This window comes from Zootoca vivipara, chromosome 7, assembly GCF_963506605.1.
Source record: "Zootoca vivipara chromosome 7, rZooViv1.1, whole genome shotgun sequence".
NCBI classification, from domain to species: Eukaryota; Metazoa; Chordata; class Lepidosauria; order Squamata; family Lacertidae; genus Zootoca; species Zootoca vivipara.
This window is the reverse complement of record NC_083282.1, coordinates 80,479,985-80,504,459: the sequence shown is the minus strand read 5'-3', so window position 1 is coordinate 80,504,459 and position 24,475 is coordinate 80,479,985. Positions and strand designations below refer to the sequence as shown.

General features: G+C 46.6%; 1 protein-coding gene across 4 annotated transcripts in view; it reads left to right on the top strand.

Annotated features, from left to right (window-relative positions):
* The window catches only part of BCAS1 (brain enriched myelin associated protein 1), a 59,218-nt gene extending 42,540 nt beyond the window's left edge, over positions 1–16,678 (top strand). The window contains exons 10-13 of one of the 4 annotated variants that reach the window (XM_035123174.2): positions 1,216–1,377; positions 2,659–2,724; positions 10,949–11,194; positions 13,029–16,675. In XM_035123174.2, the coding sequence (XP_034979065.2) occupies positions 1,216–1,377; positions 2,659–2,724; positions 10,949–11,194; positions 13,029–13,103 (549 nt within the window). In that variant the 3' untranslated portion in view covers positions 13,104–16,675. Of the gene's footprint in view, positions 1–1,215; positions 1,378–2,658; positions 2,725–10,948; positions 11,195–13,028 lie in introns of all 4 variants that reach the window. The other 3 variants (XM_035123176.2, XM_035123175.2, XM_035123177.2) reach the window with 3 other exon arrangements.
* Positions 16,679–24,475: the final 7,797 nt, after the last annotated feature.

Here is a 24,475-nt window from a genome sequence, read left to right as displayed (position 1 = left end):
CCATAGCACAAGAGTGCCCCTTCAGACTCCCTCCCAATATTGCAGCGGCATCTCCCAACAACTAATAAAGCGGAGGACCGTCCAGTTTAAATCCACCACTAATGAACACCCGCAAAAAGTCTGGAGGGGTTCCTCAACTGATGCAATTTCTGCTACTGCTGTTAATAACACCACAAGCTAAGTAGCTAATGGTTACTTCAGTCTTGAATTCAAGCGTGAAACTGCACATTGTGATGCAAACAATGGACTGCTGGCAAAGAAAGCAGCTCTGTGTTCCGTTTTCTCCTTTTCCCTTATGACTATTTTGCTAATCTTGCCCACATGACAAAACAGCTTTATGGGTTTCCCCAACTCTGCTCCACATAGCTGACTGCCCCCTGGTCGGCAGCAGGGTAGCACATTATGTTGGTCAATACCGCGGGAAATTTCACTGCACGCTACCAAGGAGAAAGGGGAGAACTGGATCACGGACTGCCACCTTTCAGCAGCAACTTTCTGCTGCCTAACTTTCAGTTCCTCCCCCAAATCTAATGTTATGGGTTACCGCACCACATAGCCTACCTCCTTGACATTTCGTTAACCTCAGTGTTGCAGAAATTCCACCATTGTCATGCCAAAAATGGACTGAGCAGCGATATTTACAGATACCATGACATGTGAATGTGAGCTTTATCCATACATGCAATGAAATCACTTGGTTTCCTCTTGCTATACTATCCCACTTCATGCTGCAGGTAGGCGGGATGGCATGTTTGAAGTTTCCCCTCACATAAAAATAAAATAAATGCCATGCATGTAGAAATGTAGCATGCCAGGGGGAAAGGTTCTAACCTAATTTTCTCCCTGGCATGCTAATTTTCTTTGGGAAGGGATCTGATGGTCTGTTTGTTTACATCATTTGTGGACTATCAACAGATCTCAAAGTAGTTTATACACTGAAGCAGTTTGTTAGCTTTTATAAGCAGCCAAATACATTCAGGAAGTTACTAGAAAGGATTTTCTCCAAGGAAACTCTAAAATCTAGTTGTGTTTCACAGAAGGTGGGATTGGCACCCAGGGTGCAAATATCCAACCTGTTTCCTATAAAATCTGTCTCTTTAAGTTTGAAATAAATGTTCATCCTTCTGAGATGGTGGCTCTTATTTCCATAAGTGATTCTGGATTTCTAAAATAAGCCATCTTAATTTATCTAAATGCATTTCAAATAACCTGCAGACTCCAACAGATGACATAGAGGTGATAAACACGGAGAGGATCGAAGCGTCTCCCCAAGCCCCAGCTAAAGTCGAAAGCAGAAGTCAGGAAGTAGCAGAAGTAAAGTCCAAAGGAGATGAGAAGCCCAGCAAAACTAAGGATCTGAGGAAATTATTTAAATTGGTAAGAAGGGTATTTTTGAATCTGTATGGGAGGAGGTGTAAAGTATGACCTAGAAGGGATTGATGTGTAAAGTATTTGAAATAGCCAAACAGAGTACCATAGTTAAGAGTACAGTGGTGCCTCGCTAGACGAATTTAATTTGTCCCGTGAGTCGCTTCGTATAGTGAAAAATTCGTTTTGCGAAGCGGCTCCCATAGGAACGCATTGAAGTGCGGTTTCCCATAGGGTGCCCTGCAAGACGGGGCGGGGGGATTTGTCTTGCAAGGCACCCTTTGGGATGGAAAAAATTCGTCTTGCGAAGCGCGCCATAGGAAACTTCGTCTTGTGAGTCTCCATTGAAATCGCAAAACGCTTTCGTTTTGCGAGTTTTTCATCTAGCGAGATACCACTGTACTGCAACATTTGTTAGTGGCCTATGGTGGAGCAACTCCTCTCATTATCTCACCAGTTCACCTCTCTTCCTTACTCCCACCCCCTGCAACAGGCATCGTATTAGAAACAGACCTACAGAGTAAACTCACCACCTCCATAAGTCATACAACAGATAATGGGCACTTAGAAGTTCCAGACGGGTGTGTATTGTGGAATCAAAACTCTTCATACATACAAGTTTCTTGCATTCCGTATGACACTGCCAGCATCAAAATGTCAATGGAGGATTTCCTCCCATTTAATCCACATTTACCCCGATTTCTGGGGAACCTTAAGACCATTCCCTCTTCTAAATGTTTGATTTTTCACTCCACACACTTAGTCAAACAGCCCCCACCAGTGAACTCTAACAGGACCTGCCCAAAGTTGTTGCCTGCCTTCAGAAAAGCCTATAAAGTACACCCAAGGAAATGGGAAGTCTCCACATTTGCCCTAAATTCTCATGTTTAAGGGGCTCTGTAGATTGGAAAGAGGGAAATATGCATTATCTGAATGGGATTCATTTGAAAAAAGTTCAAACTTCAAGAAAGAAGATTCCACCTAAGCATTAGGAAGAGCAGTGGAATTTGCTACCAAGGAGTGTGGTGGAGTCTCCTTCTTTGGAGGTCTTTAAGCAGAGGCTTGACAGGCATATGTCAAGAATGCTTTGATGGTGTTTCCTGCTTGGCAGGGGGTTGGACTGGATGGCCCTTGTGGTCTCTTCCAACTCTATGATTCTATGATTCATAAGTGTAAAAACAGGGTTAGGGGCTAAGGAATCTAGCTAGCATTGCCTGTTAAAGTCCTCTGTAACCACAGTAGTACAGGGCCATGGTAAGAAGAAATGTATCTAACCCTTTGTTATTCTAGCCAGTCAGAGGTGATGCAGTGGTAGTTGCTCCAGAAGAGGTAAATGGGCAAGCCCCTGATGCCCAAGTAAGTGTATGGATTCGATCTTTTCTTGGTGATGGGTTCAGCTGGCATCTACTTCCGGAGTCTTAGTTTGCTGTTTCTTCTTCTTTCATGACAGCAAAACTCACCTGTCCATTGAGCATGTTTTGTTCAGCCTCTGACCAATTGTGTTCCATACTTTACTTCCTTCGGGGTTTTTTTGCAGCAGAATTTGGGACTGTTGGGTTTAAAAACTGTCACTATCTCCTTTGGAAAGATAAATGGACATAAATCTGACATCAGGAACCAGAAGACAGAAAAACCAGTAGGAGAACACTTCAATCTCCCAGGACATTCTATACAAGATCTCAAAGTAGCTGTCTTACTACAAAAGAATTTCAGAAATAGACTGGAAAGAGAAGTTGCTGAATTGCAACTTATCACCAAGCTCAAAACCATGGAGGGACCTGGTTTGAACAGAGATATCGGGTTCTTATCTCATTATACATGATAAGCGATCTTCAGCCATCTCAACCCTTGCTTTTTCATGCAAAACCATTTGCAGTCGTTTGCGGTCATCAACAGCTATCAGTCAGTCAATCACCCATTTCCACCACCCTTCTGAGTGATCCCCCCTCCCCATCCCCACCCCTCCCCACCCCTTCTCTACATAAGTGCCTGGAAACTTCCATTTCACTGTATCTGAAGAAGTGTGCATGCACACGAAAGCTCATACCAAAATAAAAACTTAGTTGGTCTTTAAGGTGCTACTGAAGGAATTTTTTTATTTTCCTTTGGAAAGAAATCTCTGTACCCATACTGTAATTGCAATCAAAACTAAAAATTAATAAATTGTTTGGGTTTTTAAATGACCAGATTTATCAAAAGCACTGCAAGCATATCTCCAATAGTTCACAGGTGTATGCATTTTATACATTTCTAAAGAACTGCTAGCATCATTTTAAGCTATCAAATCTTTACAAAAATTCAACGTAAGGATAAATAAAGACAATTCCGTCTTATCTGTATGTTTGTTCTCAAGTTTGTCTTAAAACGCTCCCTATGTTCTTATTTTTATGTGTAGTGCATGTCTGTCTGGCATCTGTGTAAAGTTCTTAATACTGCATCAAGTCCATTCACTTCATATTAACTTAGTTTGCTATTTCTTCTACAGTAGTGAAATAATACATTTAAAAGTTAATGGGTTGTATCCAACACCGCTGTTCTGCTCACGCAGCAGATTTTCATTTATGCAGAACTTCTCCCTCCTCTCCTTTCAGCCCCTGATCACCCTCAATAACTGTTCCAGAGGGTTGGGGGACTTTCCTGAGCAGATTTGGGGTGGAGGGCATCACAGGAAGAGAAGAGGAAGGGCTTAACTTGCAAGTGGAACTCCTGTTTCATTGCAAAAGTGAACTTCCATCTAGTATATTAATTTACTGCATTTAATTAAAGGTTAGCTCTTTATCTTGCAAACAGTGGTTATAAGTACCTTTCCTTCTTTTTCCCAGTTATGTGCTCTTAAAACCTTTGCCACCATTAATACATAATGAAGTAGAAATGGCTGTACTGCAGTCTTCATATATTGGACCAAATGATTTGAGATTTAGTACCTGATGTGGACAGCACAGGCAGCAGCTTTCATTTGTGAAATGTGTATACTCCTTGCTGTCCATTGTGAGCCACAAAACACAGGCCTATTGCTGAAGCCTGGGAGCTTATCTTTTGGGGGCTCAGGGGTCCATTGGCCCATTGCAACCCCTCCAGGGGCAACATGACATTGGAAGATGTACCCAGTGTGTGGGGTGTGTTAAGTTCTCTGGATGAAGGAATGACTGCCCATGAACTACCGGTATATATAAGCCACTGTGAGTTCTTTGCAGGAAAAGTCGGCAATGTTGTTGTTGTTTAGTCGTTTAGTCGTGTCCGACTCTTCGTGACCCCATGGACCATAGCACGCCAGGCACTCCTGTCTTGCACTGCCTCCCGTAGTTTGGTCAAACTCATGTTCGTAGCTTCGAGAACACTGTCCAACCATCTTGTCCTCTGTCGTCCCCTTCTCCTAGTGCCCTCAATCTTTCCCAACATCAGGGTCTTTTCCAAGGATTCTTCTCTTCTCATGAGGTGGCCAAAGTATTGGAGCCTCAGCTTCACGATCTGTCCTTCCAGGGAGCACTCAGGGCTGATTTCCTTAAGAATGGATAGGTTTGATCTTCTAGCAGTCCATGGGACTCTCAAGAGTCTCCTCCAGCACCATAATTCAAAAGCATCAATTCTTCGGCGATCAGCCTTCTTTATGGTCCAGCTCTCACTTCCATACATCACTACTGGGAAAACCATAGCTTTAACTATACGGACCTTTGTCGGCAAGGTGATGTCTCTGCTTTTTAAGATGCTGTCTAGGTTTGTCATTGCTTTTCTCCCAAGAAGCAGGCGTCTTTTAATTTCGTGACTGCTGTCACCATCTGCAGTGATCAAGGAGCCCAAGAAAGTAAAATCTCTCACTGCCTCCATTTCTTCCCCTTCTATTTGCCAGGAGGTGATGGGACCAGTGGCCATGATCTTGGTTTTTTTGATGTTGAGCTTCAGACCATATTTTGCGCTCTCCTCTTTCACCCTCATTAAAAGGTTCTTTAATTCCTCCTCACTTTCTGCCATCAAGGTTGTGTCATCTGCATATCTGAGGTTGTTGATATTTCTTCCGGCAATCTTAATTCCTGCTTGGGATTCATCTAGTCCAGCCTTTCGCATGATGAATTCTGCATATAAGTTAAATAAGCAGGGAGACAATATACAACCTTGTCGTACTCCTTTCCCAATTTTGAACCAATCAGTTGTTCCATATCCAGTTCTAACTGTAGCTTCTTGTCCCACATAGAGATTTCTCAGGAGACAGATGAGGTGATCAGGCACTCCCATTTCTTTAAGAACTTGCCATAGTTTGCTGTGGTCGACACAGTCAAAGGCTTTTGCATAGTCAATGAAGCAGAAGTAGACGTTTTTCTGGAACTCTCTAGCTTTCTCCATAATCCAGCGCATGTTTGCTATTTGGTCTCTGGTTCCTCTGCCCTTTCGAAATCCAGCTTGCACTTCTGGGAGTTCTCGGTCCACATACTGCCTCAGCCTGCCTTGTAGAATTTTAAGCATAACCTTGCTAGCGTGTGAAATGAGCGCAATTGTGCGGTAGTTGGAGCATTCTTTGGCACTGCCCTTCTTTGGAATTGGGATGTAGACTGATCTTCTCCAATCCTCTGGCCATTGCTGAGTTTTCCAAACTTGCTGGCATATTGGGTGTAGCACCTTAACAGCATCATCTTTTAAAAATTTTAATAGTTCAGCTGGAATATCATCACTTCCACTGGCTTTGTTAAAGTCGGCAATAAGTGTAACAAATAAACATCCCTTCTCAGTTTGCACTGGGTGTTGGGCATTGCACTGGTTGTTATCAATTGATTTAGCCAACCGTCCCTTTCAGTAAGCCTCAAGGCCTTACATTATAACACTGTACATATGCAATGTGCCTACAACACTTCACCGTTGCTAAGGGAACAGTTCCCAATCAGCTCCATTTAACTTCATGGTGGTAGCAACAGTATAGAGCCCTGAAAGAAGAGGGGAGAGGTCACCGCACAGCAAAAAACACGCAGAAGCAAACTGTTTGCTGCCCTACTCTGGAGCACTGCCAGTGCAAGGGCCCATTTGTCCTCTGGTGGGGGCATCCCCTCCTTGGATGCTCTGCTCTCACTTTCCTGATCTTTACCGAAATGCACAGGCCCAGATCTAGGTGTAGTCCCGGTGGCGTGGGGCGCCAGGGCGCTGGGCCGGCAGGGGGTGGGCGCTACACGGCGAAGCCGCGCGGAAGCCATGCTGCGTGCTGCAAGGGCGGGGGCACCGAAGCGATCTCAGCGCCAGGGCGCCCGACCTGCTTGAGACGGCCCTGGAAATGCAGTCCACCAAAGGTTGAAGAGTTTGATTGATTCAGGTCTCAAGTCAATTAAAATCTCTGGGGCAGACGTGAGTAGAATTCGTCGGGGAAACTATGATCCCGTTAATCTGGTTTTCCTTCCTCAAGAAATGCTAGCTGCCTACAAGCTGAGACAGATTGTTGGGTCTGAATCAACTGTTAGGAAGGGGAGCGATACAGCTCACTATTTACAGCTTTCCTTTTCTATTTTCCTGCGTTCTTTCCTTAAAGAATGTGCCAAATTTGCTGTTTTGAAACATGCTGATATTCTGCCTGATTCAAAGATAAGATCTTGAACATGATCTTCCTACTTAGCTCAAGGGCAACCTTTTCTTGACACCACCATTTGTTCTTCACAGCCAGCTGAAACTTGTGAAGAGAAGGAGTGGGATGATCTTAGAAATCACAGGGTGGTTGCAGTGGGGCTGCATTTTTAAAAATGCAGAGCTCCTGTGTTTTTAAGTTTCACGGCAGGTGGAAACAGGGGAAAAAACAATTCTTTCCTCATAACTGTACATCCTTAGCAATTGCTAGAGCAGGCATCCCCAAACTTCGGCCCTCCAGATGTTTTGGACTACAATTCCCATCATCCCTGACCACTGGTCCTGTTAGCTAGGGATCATGGGAGTTGTAGGCCAAAACATCTGGAGGGCCGCAGTTTGGGGATGCCTGTGCTAGAGAGTCACATCCTTTCTTTAGTGCTTCGCCACCCCACCTTTCCCTTATGTCAGTCCCTCACCTTTTAGTTCAAGCCAGCCATGAATAGTTTGTGTAGACATAATGGCCCAATCTGCATGAAACACTAAACCAGATCATGGCTTAGTGTGAATGAGCAGGCATGTGGGTCCCTGGAGAGAACTGCTTTGCTCCTTCTCTGGTCCTGCTGCTGCCACGCTGCAGAGAGCCAAGCCATGGTTTGGTTTAGTGTTACATCCTAACCCAGGCTCTTGGTTTAACCAGCAGACAAACCAGGAACTGAAGCCAAAGTTTGTTCTATGGCAGGGGTCCCCAGACTTACCGGCGTTTGGGCCGGTTCCCACCACGCCGATCGCGCAGCGGGCTGGAGGGCGGGGGAGCGCCTGTGCGGGCCGGCGGGCGGGGGAGTGCGCGGCGGCGCGCTTCCAGGGTGGGGAAAGCACCGAAAATCCATTGTGCGCATGCGCGTGGGCCTCCCCCGACCCGGAAGTGCACCAGAAATGACTTCTTCCGGGTTGGGAGAGGCCCATACGCATGCGCACAAAGGATTTTCGGTGCTTTTTTCCCAACCCGGAAGAGCGCTGCCGCGCTGCGCGCCGTAAGAGCGGGCGGCGGGCGGGGGGGTCGTCGCGGGCCGGATTGGCAGGCTAATTGGGCCGCATCCGGCCCCCGGGCCATAGTCTGGGGACCCCTGTTCTATGGCTTACTGCTCATAGTTTGGTTGTTTGCATTAAGCCATGGTTCAGTCAGCCATCCCTCTAGCCTTTAGTCATGGTTTGTTGTAACCATGGTGGACAATGATGCACCTAAGCTAACCTTTGTTTCAAATACTGGGCTTGTGTTATCACAGTGGTTAATGGTGCAGCTGATAACAACTGTAGGTATTGGGAGAAATTGAAGAGCAACAGGGAGAAGAAGGGAGGAGGTACAGTGAGGGCAGAAGTGCCAGCATGGCCCAGCAACCATGGTTGCCTGGGGCCATGGGTGCCATGCAATGTGCATGACCATGGCACCAAAATTTGTAGGTGCCCGGTCCCTTCATGGGGAATTTTGTGGCTGCTTGGGCACCCAGGGGTCCCAGGGAGTTGGCAACTATGAGTGAGGGTCTCTGCAATCAAGCAGCTCACACCTACATCTCTTAATTGTGGTTTGAGTCTTGAGCAAGGCACTGCTTGTGCACCAGCCTACACAATAAAGTAGGGGTGTTTGAAAAGAAACAGCATGGGAACTTTCTTCATGCAGACTCCAGAGGCTGATTCTGCAATCTGTAAATGTTATTATGCCAGAGGTATGGATTCAGAGGTTTCATACACCAAGGCATGCTGCCTGAGCAAATTAAATTCAGAATGTTTTTAATAATAATAATAATAATAATAATAATAATAATAACTTAAGAGATTTACGTTAACCCACAGGTTGCCTATAAACCCTGAAAATATCATGACCTGTGACTTTCAGGCACCTTTAAAGTGGCTTCCAGATGTATAGCTTGAGGATAACATCCCAGATGCGCAATAATGGCTAAAGGCAGGGAAAGGGGTGCATATTATTTCGTTTCACTTTGTAATCTAACATTGCCATTCTCTTCCTCTTTCTTTTAAACAAACTGTAGCATTTTGTTGTGAACCTTTATGAACTTTGTCCATATCCTGTTCTTATTTCACTCCCTTTGCTATAGCGAACTGTCTTGTAATAGTTGTTACTTTGAGAACAAAAGTAATATTTTAAAAATGAATGGATGTAAGAAGCCATGTTTTCTCCATTTGCAATTCCATGCAGAATTTTCTATGGCATTGGACTACCAAATCATGGCTTGTCAATCTTCTGGTGGAGTATTGTAATTTTACACTGTGGAAATTTGTTTGTGCAATCTTTCTCTTCTGTAGCCCAGTGTCATTTATCTGTTATCTTGATCTTTCAAATGTTTCTCTGTCTCTGTCTCTCTCCATCTTTTGGTTTCATGCTTCATGGCTTGGGAAGAGAACACAGTTACTGCTTTGTTGTAATGCTGTTGTTGTTGTTGTTGCATGCATGAGAAAACATTGTGTCTCTCGGGTTGTGTTTAGATGGTAACTTCCTAGGCTCCAGAATTATAGATCCTATTATTATGCAAATTATACCTGCTGACATTTCCTCCTCTGCATAACTATGAAAAGTGCAGGAGCCCTGATATCCTTTGCATCTGGCCAGCCTAGTTACCCACATGAGAAACTGCATTATACCAAGTCAGGCCAGCAGTCTATATAGTTCAGTGCTCACTGACTGGCAGTGGCTCTGCAGGATTTGAGACGGGTTCTCCAAGCCTCACCTGGAGATGCCAGGGATTTAACCAGGGCCTTCTGCATGCAAATAAAGTGGTCCCATTAGGGATTCCAAATTTTAGGGTTCGTAGTTAATGTTAAGTACGAGCCCTGTGTTTGATGTATCAATTGCTCATTTTGTGGGGTGCTGCGAGATGTGGGGGTTTTGCTACAAAACAACTGCAGAGGTTTGGAGGGGATTCCAAATTTGGTTTGATGTATCAATTACCCAGTTTGTGGGGCGCTGCAAAACGCAGGGTTTTTGCTGCAAAACTACTGCAAAACTTTGGCACAGGTTTGGAAGGGATCCTAAATTGTGGGGTTCGTAGTTAATTTTCAAAAAGAAAGGGCTCTGTCACAAAAAAGGGAATGCCTTTTTGGTTTAGGAAACTGTGGCCGTTGTTGCAGTGTTCAGCAGTACACCACGCAAATCCCACATTCATTTGCAGCTGGTTCCAGTCAATTGGGTGAGCGGCATTGATTTAAACAGCCCATGTGTCTTGCCATGTGGTTCAAATATTGCCGCAGCCTTGAAGTCACTAAGCAGCCTTCAGCAAACTGCCACCTCTTAGCCTCCGAATTCCATCTATAATATGGGAGTGGCAGTTACCCTGGACTGCTTTGCGGGATTGTTGTAACTACTACCAAGGTTATATTTGTGGCGTGCTTTGGACACTCTCTAAAAACATGTTAGGAAACGCTGTTTGCGGGTACTGAGATGCCTGAATAAGATCCATCTAGACATGGCCCTAACTTAAATGCCTTTCCTCTATTTTTTTATTATGCATGGAGAAATATAAAAACAACAGAAATGTGTAAAAAGAAATGCTTTGCAGAAAGCCGCTTGCGCATTTTCCTCCATGAGAGTAGTCCCACAACTGTAAAAGGGGCAATTTGTGTGTGTGTGTGTGTGTGTGTGTGTGTGTGTGTGTGTGTGTAGCCGTGTTGGTCTGCCGTAGTCGAAACAAAATTTAAAAAATCCTTCCAGTAGCACCTTAGAGCTTTCGTGTGCATGCACACTTCTTCAGGTGTGTGTGTGTGAGAGAGAGGGGGGGTGGCAGGCTGAACATACTGGAATTATGATGTGCAGCCCGATCCTATGCATGCGCAGGGAGAAGTAAGCCCTACCATGGCTCCTATTTCCTCATTAAGTGTGCATAGGATCGCAGCAAATAGATTTTCCACCATTTGAGTTGCATGTGCATTGGAGGCAAGGTAGCTTTAATTTTAAATAAACTGGGGGGGCCTCCTGCCAAATGCATTTCTTTCTTTCTTTTTTTAAAATAACTGCTGTTTGAAACTGCTTTAGACACTGGACTTCAAAGACAGGCCCTTGACCCAGGCTGAGAACAGAGAACCTGTGGCCGAGAGGAGCCAAGAGAGTTCAACAGAGAACCAGCAAGGAAACAAACAGGAAGCCAAAGACCAGCCAGACTCCACAGAGCAACAAACAGCCGAGACAGACTCCCTTCAGAATGGAGGGGAAGCTGCGAAGGAAAACACTCCGAAGAGGATAGAGAAGAGACAGTCATTCGGAGGGTTTTTTAAGGGCCTTGTACGTTACCTTTCATTTTTTCTTTAGCGATCCTGGTGTAGCCACCATTCTGGGAAGCTTTCGTGTATAAGCATGTTGGGTCTTAGCCTCCGAATCTGTTCCCAGGAGTTCACTTGTATGCCACAATTTGTCAATTGGGGTTGTAATGTGTTTGGTAAAAAGCAGGCCCACTGCTAAATTTGAGAGGGGCTGGGAAAGGAGCCTTCTGCTTAGGCTTGGACAAATCTCTCAATTTTGGTTTCTCATTTTTCTAAACTTATATTCAGTTCTCCATATTTCCATAGCAGTTTTCAACTTTTTCTTTTTTAAGTCCTCGGCAAAAAAAAAAAAAATCTTGGTTTTCTCCTAATCTATACACTTTTGTGTGCAATTTTGCATTATATACACATTTTTGCGAACAATTTTCCTACAGTGATGCATTGTTGCATGGTGTTTCTGCATTTTAGTACACATTCCCCTTTTTATACATTTTTGTAAACATTTTTTGGTTGGAGAACTGAATTGCAAAATTCAGAATAGTCTGGATTTTGATGGATAATTGTGTTATGGTTCATGCATTGTTTGGGGACATACAAATTAGATATTTGTGCACTATAACTGCATTAAAATGCAAGTAAGGTCCAGTATTGAAAAAAGAAACACTGGGTAAAAAGGCTGATTCAACAGCCGCCGCCATCATACATTTCCTGTGAATCTTGGACTGTGAACCTGACTGCCTGTTTTACATCTTTTCTTCTGCAGGATCAATCCCACTTCTTACCCCTTCCCATCCCATCTGTTCATATATGTGTCGTGTCTTCTAGATTGTGAGCCTTTGGGCAGGACCCTTTGAGCTTTATTTTTTCAATTGCTAATCGTTTACCAGGGGGAACTAAATTAACAATAGCAATATATACGTGTATATACGGTACCGAAAGCACTTTTACTTCATCTCTTCCAACTGCTTGCTATAAGGAAAGCTAAAGGGATAAGCAGAGACTCCTGGAACCTCTTGGGGCAACTGCTAATAACATCATTTATTTGAGCCTTTCTTCTACATGTGAACGCTAATGGTGATTTTTTAAAAAAAAAATGTACGTAGGGTCAAAACGTATTATGTGTTAGAACTGGCAAATCACTGGTCTAAGCTCTTCTTGCCCACCAGATCCCATAAGACCCCACAACGTACTGGCTTTCTGCTTGAATAATTCAAACCACATTTATTAAATGCAAAATAAACTTTCCTGAGACACCAGCTTTCAGATGCTACAGCCAGGACTGTATGTTTTCTGTGACTCTGCACAAGCACAGAGAAAGTGCAAAACCCAAGTTTCTAGTCCGTTTGCTTACCAACCTTAAGTTGCAAGCATGCAAGCAGTCTCTGGCTCAAAGAGGTGCTGGAAAAGATTTCCAGTAGTCTGGGTGTACTATTTCAAAGTCCTGGCTCCTCCCCATAACTTTTGTTGTTGTTGTTTAGTCGTTTAGTCGTGTCCGACTCTTCGTGACCCCATGGACCATAGCACGCCAGGCACTCCTGTCTTCCATAACTTACTAGTTATATAACTAGTAAATTATGGGAATAACTGTAATATATAACTAGTAAGTTATGGGAATAACTGTAATATATATTACAGGTTTTCTTTTGATACTTTTTTTTTTTTACTCAGCATTGTACAGAATTGTTTTTAAGTAAAAATTTACACACAGTCTATTTCACTGTCTGCATAAAATGGGCTACAAGCTTAGTAACAATGTAAGTGGAAAATGCCTATGTGAGGCTCCAACATAATCAGCTTTTTAGCATCTTCATCAATATCTATACATCTCTCTCTCTCTGTTTTTTTCCCTTTGACAGAGCCCCAAACGGATGTCCGATGCCGAAGTACAAACAGATCCAGTATCAATTGTGCCTTTTGTGAAACCCAAGTAGTGAATACACCGAACCAAATGACGGATTGTTGGATCTCCGCCATCATTTCCCCCCCACCCATGCAGCGTAAAAAAAGAAGACTTGCTTTGGTTCATTTCTCTTCCCTTCTACCCCCTTGCTTCATATGGCTGTTGCCAAACATTAGCTGTGCCAGGCTCAAGCAAAGACTGGTGTGCAACGCGTTCTGAATTTCTTCAGAAAGTTTTCTTCAAATAGGCTAACTTTAAAGGTCACAGAAAAGCAATGGAGAAACTCTTAGAGCTGAGGACAGCTTAGCTGCTGAGAAGGTTAATGGGGAAGGAAAAGACGAGAGTTGTGTCAAGTATGGTGCAAGGAGTAGGGAGAGCGATATTGACTATGGCCACCAACATAAAGATCTTCACCGCATAAAAGCTCCCCATTGTTAGGGCAAAGCCAGATGTTACTTTAATAGCTCTATTATCAACCACATCTGTGTATGTGTGCATTTTAAAATTAAATACCAGGGGCATGTGGGGAGGGGAGGTTTATCCCCCCTCCCCAGCTACGATGCTGATTAAAGTTAACCAAAGGGAGCGTCTTCTCCCACTCTGTCAAATCTAATTGCTGTTGGTGGAGGGCAATTTTTGTCAGGATTGCATCTGGGAAGAGAATTGTTAAGGCTCCCCTTTCCTTCATGCTGCAGTCCCTATGAAAATTGGGGAGGCGGGGCAAGCATGCGCCTGGTCTTGAGTTTTACAAAACAAGATGTGGCTGCTAATTACAGCATTAAAATAGCGCTTGGCTTCGACCTGAAATGGAGACTTCTGCTCCCACATCTGGCCCTGTCATGCTATCTTATGGCAGGGTCCCCCCATGCTCTTGTCTCTGGGCAGCCTCCCTGAACCAAAAACAGATGTCTCTGATGACCAGATCTTAAAGTGCATGCCTTTGGCCAGGGCTGAGCCCAGCACATTAATCCACTTCACATCCCCTGCAAGGGGAAAGCAAAATTATGAGAGTCTCTTATTACCCCCAGCTGCAATAAAGATGTTGGCCAGCTGATTAGAGCTGCCAAATTGAGTGCACCCAGTTAGCATATTCATAATTTGTATCTTCATTGCTTTATTTTTTTTTACACAATATGCAGATTGTGTTTCCCTGGTTTGCGGTCTGATCACAGCCCTAACCGTGCCTTATCCCAAGCCTGTATTCCAAGCTCTCCCTGCATGTTTACCTATGATAAGGTCTACTTGTATGTGTACCTATGTGACCTGTGCAGATGTCTACTTGTTAATCTTTACAGTGCACCACACAATTTTAATCTGGACTGGTTAGAGTAACTGTGAGCACGCAGCTGTGTTGCAGCCAAGAGGTATAGAATCCTTCCTTGTCATAAGCATGGATAATAGTGAAGACTAATTGGTTAGGGAGATGGTGTTCAAAGCACAAAGTTTGTGTTAGTCAGCAAAACTGCAACCTGAAGATTCAGATTTTCCCACTTGCCTATCTCTGAACATGGGGAAGTTATCTTACACTGTGTGAGACCATTGGTCCATCTAGCTCAGCACTGCCTCCTCTAAATGGTCGCAGCCCTCCAAGATCTCAGGTCTTTCCCATCCCAATATGTGAGACTGAATCTGTCACCTACAATATTGCAAAGTACAGGGGTACCTCGCAAGACGAATGCCCTGCAAGACGAATTTTTCGCAAGACGAATGTGCCTTGCGATCTGATGGTGACTCGCAAGACGAATTCGTTTTGCAAAAAAATTCATATTGTGAATCGCGGTTTCCCATAGGAATGCATTGAAATTTAATTAATGCGTTCCTATGGAAAAAAAGAAATTTCAATGCATTCCTATGGGAAACCGCGATTCGCAAGACGAATGTTTCGCAAAATGAATTGACTCGCGGAACGAATTAAATTCGTCTTGCGAGGCACCACTGTATGAGTTCTCTCACTGTGCTGTTGTTCCTTTCGATTGCCTGTGGCTACTCTAGGAATCAAAATAGTTTCAGTTGGGATTTTTGTAGATGTATGGTCAGGTGAGACAGACCCCCTACAGAGAGGAGGCACTCTTCTTACACCTCTCTGTAACCTGGTGCAGATATAATGGGCATGGTTAGCATTTGTTGCCAACCCCGGTTCTATCCTTTGCAGTGAAGAGATCTAGTTTTCCTAGTTATGCTCTATAACCAGAGAATAGCTCAGTTCAGTTCATCATTCTCAGCTTCATAAATGTGTGGTTTCATAACCTGTGTCTTATGAAGCCTGAAACAATTGTCCAATATATATAGGGAGAACTTGTTGCCTTAACTGTGGTTTGCTCATTACAGATGCAGTACATAACCACAGCTAATGCAAACTATGGTTTGCAAACACACTTCAGTCCATAGTTTCCCACCCTATTTTCCAGGCAACTATTAATGATAATCTAATTAATCAGATGCAGTGCTTAACTATGGTTAAGAAAACAAACCACAGTTAAGTGTTATGTCTGCGTAGGCTAATGTGGAAGATGGAATGGTTATTCTAACAAACAAGGTAAGAAAACATTCTAAGCCTGCAATTCTAAGCAAAATACAATTACTCAGAAGTAAGATTTATTGAACAGTAAACATTGCATAGGATTGCATAGTGTAATAAAGGTCCTGTTAAAAATAATTATAGTTAGATGGAGGCATAGCTGCCAAGTTTTCCCTTTTCTCGCGAGGAAGCCTATTCAGCATAATGGAATTTCCCTTAAAAAAAAGGGATAACTTGGCAGCTATGGGTGGAGGTGATAAGAAGGATTCTGTTTTTGTGGCAAAATTATGTGGGGGTGGAAGAATAAGTATAAAGCTTTTAAAATCATCATTTGATAAATTGAACATTGACAAGATGTTGTTGTTGTTGGGTTTTTTTAAAAAAAGTTTGTGGTTACAAGCGCCAAGGTCATATAACTCAACTTTTAAGAGTGTGCTTCAAATTGATTCCCAAGTTATTAATATTGAAAAGGCTGAAATGTACAGGACATCTAACTCATTCTCATTTATTTTCTTCCTTGATGTAATAAAATGGGGGGAAATTAGCTTTTGAAAAGAAAGTGATTAAAGTATTAACAAAAATGCAGCACAATGGAGCCCTTTATATCACTAACTCAAAGGATGTATTTACTTTTGATATTAATTTTTTTCTTATCATTAAAGGAAGAAAAACACTTCAGTTTTACAGAAACGTCTTTTAGTTTATGCCTGTAACTAAACTTAATTCCTTAAACGAAAACTATACCAGATTATAAGACTGAACAAAATTTTGCCTGCTTCAAAAAGATCATATGAGATGCAAGTTTAATAGCGTTCATGGAAAATTCAGATATGTGTGTTATTGTAAAAGCAAGGAAGAATAAGACTAATGATATAAACTAGCACCTGAATTCTAAATAGTTGTATATTTTGATTTCCTTCTGATTCAATAAACATTCCTGAAGAAAACTCATTTGCATTTTTAGTGTTTCAACTGAAAGTCATCATTCATGGTCTCAGTTATTTTAAATCTGATATGGAGTTGATGGAAGAAGATGATTATACAATATTATTTTAAAAGTGAATGGATGTGTTCCTGGGGACTAATCACCACACAGACTGTTTACATACTTCTAGTTACAGGTAGGTAGCCGTGTTGGTCTGAGTCGAAGCAAAATAAAAAAATTCCTTCAGTAGCACCTTAAAGACCAACTAAGTTTATATTTTGGTATGAGCTTTCGTGTGCATGCACACTTCTTCAGAGTATGTTTACATACTGTAAAGGTAAAGGGACCCCTGACCATTAGGTCCAGTCGTGACCGACTCTGGGGTTGCGCGCTCATCTCGCATTATTGGCCGAGGGAGCCGGCATATAGCTTCCAGGTCATGTGGCCAGCATGACAAAGCCGCTTCTGGCAAACCAGAGCAGCACACGGAAACGCCGTTTACCTTCCCGCTGTAGCGGTTCCTATTTATCTACTTGCACTTTGACGTGCTTTCGAACTGCTAGGTTGGCAGGAGCTGGGACCAAGCAGCGGGAGCTCACCCCGTCACAGGGATTCGAACCGCCGACCTTCTGATCAGCAAGCCCTAGGCTCGGTGGTTTAACCACAGTGCCACCTGGGTCCCCTACATACTGTAGATTACATACTGTACATTGTACCTAAGTCAGTTTTTGCACATCCCATTTCTACTAAACTGAATGGGACAGGGCGGTGGAACATCATATCAGCTAATACACACATTAGCCACAATCTACCATAGACCCTGCTAGTTGAGGAAAACAGAGCAATGGATCGGCCATTGTTTAGATCCAGGACACACATTTGCATGCATAATATATACTCACTCAATTTTGCATGCCAACGCACATGCAAATTTTAAGCAAATCTCTGGCGGGAAATGTGTAAGTGGATCCCCCCCTACAGTATTTTTTGCAAGGCTACTTTACCTTACCAGTTACTGGTGTTTGGTAAATATAATCTGGTAAGGTAAAAGGTAAAGGTAAAGGACCCCTGTACAGTTAAGTCCAGTCAAAGGCGCTCATCTTGCTTTCAGGCCGAGGGAGCCGGCATTTGTCCACAGACAGCTTCCCGGGTCATGTGGCCAGCAGGACTAAACCGCTTCTGGTGCAACGGGACACCACGATGGAAGCCAGAGCGCACGGAAACGCCATTTACCTTCCCGCCACAGTGGTGCCTATTTATCTACTTGCACTTTGACGTGCTTTCCAACTGCTAGGTTGGCAGGAGCTGGGACCGAGCAACAGGAGCTCACCCCACCGCGGGGATTCGAACCGCTGACCTTCTGATCGGCAACCCCAAGAGGCTCAGTGGTTTAGACCACTAGTTGAAAGGATAAAGAAAACTTAAGATTTATTACTCATGGCAAATAAAGCCATTCCAAGTCCAAGTTTTACATGTGACCAATATGGACCCAAGAAGTTAACACCAGTACACGCTAACTCATACTGACTGAACTTGCAGAAGTAGGAAGGAAGTAAAGCCTGAGTAGACTATCTGCTCATGTTGCCTCTTATTCGCCTTTCTTCTAAACTAAGAAGTCCCAAATGGTGTAACCTTCCCTCTTGGGGGGAATCACTCTATCCCCTTTTATCATTTTGGCTTACCTTTTCTGAACTTTTCCCAACTCTACAATATTCTTTTTGAGGTGAGACAACCAGGGGTAGTATAAACTACAATAAGAACTTCAAACCTAGCCTGGTAGCATACAATTGGTAGCTGTCAGAGGGCCTGGTATGGCTACTCTAGAGTAACGACTCCAGCATGGTCTTTTAAGGCTTTTATTAAGTGCTGATTATTTACAGTGTTCAGAGCAGTAAAAATGCATCCTTAAGGTGAGGTGTCAGAACTCCCGAATGGCGATTGGCGCGTTTTCTTCCAGCACCACAGCTTTGGCAGACCCAACCTCTTCCCCCTACGTTTGCGTCGCAATTCGGGAGTTGGGGGGATTGGCCTCCCCCCCCGTGCGTCCAACTTCCTGTCCCCCCTGCTGCCTGGGCTCCACAACCTTGCCTGAGCCTCGGACACCACTTCCTGACTCTCCGCTGGAGGCAGAGCTCTCCTTACTCTCTCCAGCGCTTGGGGATGGGCTGGAACTTAAGATGGGAGGGACTTCCCTGTATCCCTTGTCCCTCACATCCACCCCCCTCCCAGGCTCCTCTCCCCCCCTCCCTAGTGGCTCTCTGCTTGCTGGGGACGAGTGAAACCCCAAGAAGTCTGTGGCATCCGAGCCTGTGGGTGTAAAAATTTCCCCCCAATCCTGCGATCTTTCTCCTTCCCCCTGAGAAGACGGGAATCCCAAGAAGTCAGTGGCGTCAGAGCTGGTGGGAGTAAAAATGTTCTGCCAGTCCTCTCCTGCCTCTGACGTCGTCGACCTCGGTGAAACCCACACCTCTTCTTCCGTGTCCTCAAATTCCGCTTCCCATCTCCATGGAGAGCTGCTGCCTGCTATCCCTTCCTCCTGCCCCTCCCCCTCTCCCTCCCTTTCCATGTGCCAGGGCTTGGGCCTGTGGGGGAACAGGGCGTGGAACTCTTCCACTAAAAATTCCTCAGGTACTTCCGTGGCCGGTATCCACTCATTGTGGGACGGCGGAGTGTCCTCCCATGCTATCAGGTACTCCAGCCCTCTCACCCCTCTCCTTGAGTCTAAAATCTCAGTTGCCTCATTGAGCTGTCGGGCGTCTCCCGTCTCCCCCCCTCCCTCTGGAGGCTGATCGCTGTCCCTGAACCTGGTACTTTCCCTGTACGGCGACAGCAGTGATCTATGAAACACTGGGTGCACTCTCATGTCCTCCGGCAGTGCTAGCCTGAAGGCTACCGGGTTGACCTGTTGCGTGACCGTGAAGGGGCCCAGCCTCCTGGGTGCTAACTTTTTGCATCGCCCCCTGGTGGGAAGACCTTCCGAGGATAACCAAACCTTGTCCCCCACCCTGATGACCTCTCCCGGTCGCCTGTGGCGATCTGCCCCCTTCTTGTACGCTTCCTTGGCCCTCTCCAAGTGTTCTCTGAGCTGCTGGTGCACCGTCTCCAGGTCCTCTGCCCAATCCTCTGCCTGTGGGCCCTCTTCCTCCTCCTCCCCCTCCCTCTCCGGGAAAGATCTGAGGTCGCGCCCGTAGTTGGCCTTAAAGGGCGACACCCCTGTGGAGACGTGCACTGCATTGTTGTAGGCAAATTCTGCCAGTGGCAGGCGATCCACCCAGTCCGTTTGCCTCTGGCTGACGTAACATCTCAGGTACTGCTGCAGAATGGCGTTGACCCGCTCCGCCTGTCCATTGGTCTGCGGGTGCCGAGCCGTAGACAAACTGACCTCCACCTGCAGGAGGTTCATTAGCCGCCGCCAGAAACTGGAAACAAATTGGCGGCCACAATCCGAAATAACTCTTAAAGGCAATCCATGCAGTCTGAATACGTGGTCAACAAACAGTTTGGCCGTCTCTTCTGCCGAGACCGCCCTGGCACACGGTATAAAGTGGCACATTTTGGACATGAGGTCCACCACCACCAACACTGCGGTCTTGCCCCTGGACGACGGCAGGTCTGTGATGAAGTCCATGGACACTACTTCCCACGGCCTGTGCGGTGTGGCTAATGGCTCCAGCAAACCTGCTGGTGGCGCTCTGACCACCTTTGCTCGCTGGCAGGTGTCACATCCCCTTACATAATCCCGAACATCCTCCCGCACCCCTGGCCACCAGAAGTGTCTCATGACTAGGTGAGTGGTTTTGTCCCTTCCGAAATGGCCCGCCGTTGGGTTGTCGTGCATCTGCTTGAGGGCCTTACCTCTCAGCTGTTTGGTTGGCAGGTACAGGGCTCCCCTGTAAAAAAGCAAACCCCTCCTTTCCTCAAAGTCTTTGGCCTGCTCCCTCCCCCCTCTCAGTTCTCCGAAGATGCGGGTGGCAAATTCATCAGCTGCTGTCAGTGCTGTGAGTTCTGCCTCGCTCACCACTGCTGCTCCGCATGACCATGCTGATGGGGGGAAAATGTGCCTGGGTGCTGGTGGCAACTCCTCCTCCATGTACTCTGGCTTGCGGGAGAGGGCATCCGCCCTGATATTCTGCTCCCCCGGGATGTAGTGGATGGAGAAGTTGAAGTTCGAGAAGAACTCTGCCCACCGTATCTGCCGCTGGTTGAGCACCCTGGCAGTTCTCCAGAACTCTAGGTTCTTGTGGTCTGTGCACACCTGGATGGGGTGCTTGGCGCCCACCAGGAAGTGTCGCCAGTGCTGGAACGCAGCGTGGATCGCGAGAAGTTCCCTATCAAACACTGTGTAGTTGCGTTCTGGCTGGGTCAGCTTCCTGGAGAAGAAGGCACAGGGTCTCCACTCTCTGTTGGCGTCCAGTTGCAACAGAATCGCTCCCAGAGCCTTGTCCGAAGCATCTGTCTCCAGGCGTAGGGGCGCATCCTGCACCACGTGGAACAGGTGCTGGTCTGAAGCGAATACCCTCTTGAGGCTTTCGAACGCTGCTTGCGCCTCTGGTGTCCACCGGAACTTCTGCTTGCCTCTCAGGCAGTCGGTGATAGGAGCCGTGACACGAGAGAAGTTCTTGATGAACTTCCTGTAGAAGTTAGCGAAGCCTAGTAGGCGTTGGGCATCTTTGCGCGTCCTGGGGCTGTGCCAGTCCAGGATGGCCTGCACCTTGTCCTTGTCCATCGCCAGCCCCTTGTCTGACAGCTTGTAGCCCAGGAAGTCCACCTCTTTGGTGTGAAACGTGCACTTCTCCAGCTTCACATACAGGTGGTTGTCCTTCAGGCGCTGCAACACCTCCCTGACATCCTTCACATGCTGCACTGGGTCATTGGAATAGATAAGGATGTCATCTAGGAAGACCAAGCAGTTCTTGAAGAGGAGGGACCCCAGGACGTGGTGCATGAAGGCCTGGAAGCATGCTGAGCCCCCTTGCAACCCGAAGGGCATCACCAGATATTCAAAAGAGCCCAGAGGCGTGAACATCGTGGTTTTCCATTCATCGCCCTCCCGGATCCTGATCAAGTTGTACGCCCCTCTTAGGTCTAGCTTGGTGAAAATCTTGCCCCTGCGTGCCGCTGTCAGGAGATCATCCACTCTGGGCATGGGGAAAGCCACTGGCTCTGTCACTGAATTCAGTCGTCTAAAATCCACCACAAGACGGCGCTGTTGCGTGTCTTTCTTGTCCACCCAGAAGACCGGGCTGCCCCCTGCTGCCTTGCTTTCTCTGATGAACCCCCGCTTGAGGTTCTTGTCGATGAAAGCGCGCAGATCCTCCAGTTCCTGATCTGACATGGCGTACAGCTTGGCTGGGGGTATCGTTGCCCCTGGCACCAGGTTGATCTGGCAGTCAAAAGGCCTGTGTGGGGGTAGGTGGTCGGACTCCGCTTCGCTGAAGACCTCCTGCAGGTCCCAGTACGGCTTGGGTATCGCCTCACCCCCTTTGACATGCATGGTGGCCACCGTGGCTATCGGAGGCCCCTCCCCTGGTTGGTGCTGCATGCAATGTTCCAGACAAAAGTCCGACCCAAACGTGATGCATCTCTGGTGCCAACTTATGGAGGGGTCGTGGCGCGCCAGCCAGCTCATTCCCAAAACGATGGGGGGGTCTGAGATGGTTGTGACGTTGAAAGCCAGTGTCTCTGAGTGCCTTCCCACCGTCATTCTCATGGGGGGGGGGTTGATGAGTGATGGCCCCTCCCAGCAACTCTCTGCCGTCAATGGTGGCCACGTGCAGGGGAAAATCCAGCTGCAGAAGTTGGATCTGGTGCTCTTCTGCAAAGTTTCTCGAGAAGTTGGCTGAGGCACCACTGTCAATTAAGGCAAGGACTGTCAGGGGATAGCCATTTGGGAGCGTTAGCGTGACTTCTAGAACCACTCCTGCTCTGGGAGGGGTGGGCTGGCTCTGCTCCTCTCTGTGCGGGTGGGCGGGCTGGGGCTGTTGTCTGCTGACTGTGCCTGGCTGCTGCCCCTTGTCTCCTGCAGCCAGGCTGTCTCGTTTCCCTGCTGTGGTGCTGCGTCAGCGGGGGAAGGTACAACCGTTCCCGCCTTTCCTTGCCACTCTCTGCGATGAGGGCAGTCTCTGACGCGATGCCGGGGGGAGTTGCAGAGAAAGCAATTCCCGCCTCTTCCCTCCTTGCGTCTTGGCGCCGCCGGGGTTTGAAAAGCCCGCGCGCGCGCTCCCCCGATCTCCATCGGTTCCGGCTCTGGGCTTGGTCTGGGCGGGTCTGGGGGCGGTCCCTGGGGTGGGGTTTGGTGATGTGGTCTGTCCTGGGAGCGTGGGAACCAAGGTTTTGCTGCGCGCGTCGCTTGTTTGTCATACCATCTGGATTCCTGTCTCACCCCCACCGCTAGCGCCGCTTTGCTTAACTGATCCATAGTCTGCGGTCTATGACCTCTCGCCAGCTCATCCTTAACGTCTGCGTGCAAACCCAGGTAGAAGGCTGATTTCACTGGCTCACTTTGCAGATCCCACCCCAGTTTGTGCACCAGCATGGTGAATCTCGCCCAGTAGTCCCTAACTGTCGATTTTCCTTGTGTTAAGTTATGAAGCTCCTGTTTAGTGGCCTCCATTTCACTGTCGCTAGCGTACATTATTTTTAAGGCTTCTAGAAATAATTTTGCGTTCTTCATGCAAGGATTTTTTTGCGCGATGAGCGGTCTTACCCATTCCCGGGCGGCCCCCGTCAAATGCTCTATGATAAAGGACACTCTGTGCGCGTCATCTGGGAATTCTGCTGCATGCAATTCCAGCGCATAATTTATTTCTGTCTCGAATCCTAGGTACTCCCTCGGGTCGCCGCTGAACTTGGTGACTAGGCTCTGTCCCCTTCTCACTTGGACTAGCTGCGGCTGGGGCGCCCCCCCACCTCTAGCGGCTTTCTCCTCTTCCAACTTTTTCTGCAGGTCCAATACCATCACCCTTAGCTGTTTCTCAGTCTCCTCTTTTGTCCTCACCTGGTCCACCAGCTTGTTCAGCTCCTCCTGCGCCCCTCGCGCTTCCTCCTGAGCGGCATGCAATTGCTGCTGTGCGTGCGCTGTGAGGTTCTGCAGCTCCTGCTTCGCTGCTTCGGCCTCCAGCCTCCAATGCTCAGCCTCTTGAGCGCTCATCGCTGCACTCCAAAGTAGCCAAAAAAAGATTCGGGAGTTGCTGTCAGAGGGCCTGGTATGGCTACTCTAGAGTAACGACTCCAGCATGGTCTTTTAAGGCTTTTATTAAGTGCTGATTATTTACAGTGTTCAGAGCAGTAAAAATGCATCCTTAAGGTGAGGTGTCAGAACTCCCGAATGGCGATTGGCGCATTTTCTTCCAGCACCACAGCTTTGGCAGACCCAACCTCTTCCCCCTACGTTTGCGTCGCAATTCGGGAGTTGGGGGGATTGGCCTCCCCCCCGTGCGTCCAACTTCCTGTCCCCCCTGCTGCCTGGGCTCCACAACCTTGCCTGAGCCTCGGACACCACTTCCTGACTCTCCGCTGGAGGCAGAGCTCTCCTTACTCTCTCCAGCGCTTGGGGATGGGCTGGAACTTAAGATGGGAGGGACTTCCCTGTATCCCTTGTCCCTCACAGTAGCAAAATAATTTTAATACCAAAAGCATGTCTCACATGGGGAGAGGAATGACCATGTTATCTGCATGTTGGGGGGTGTTATGTTGTTGTTGTGTTGTGTTGTGTTGTGTTGTGTTGTTGTGTTGTGTTGTGTTATGTTGTTATGTTATGTTATATTATGTTATGTTTTTGCGGGGGGAGGCAGTTGACAAGTGTGTCATTTCATTTCACTTGTATCCTGTCCTTTCTTCTCCTGCACTAACTGTAGTTGATGTGGTTCCCTTTAAAGCAAGAATCATCTGACTTTGCGAACAGCGATTAACAAGCATTAAGTGAATTGGGAAACGACTCCCAAGCAATTTCTACAGCACT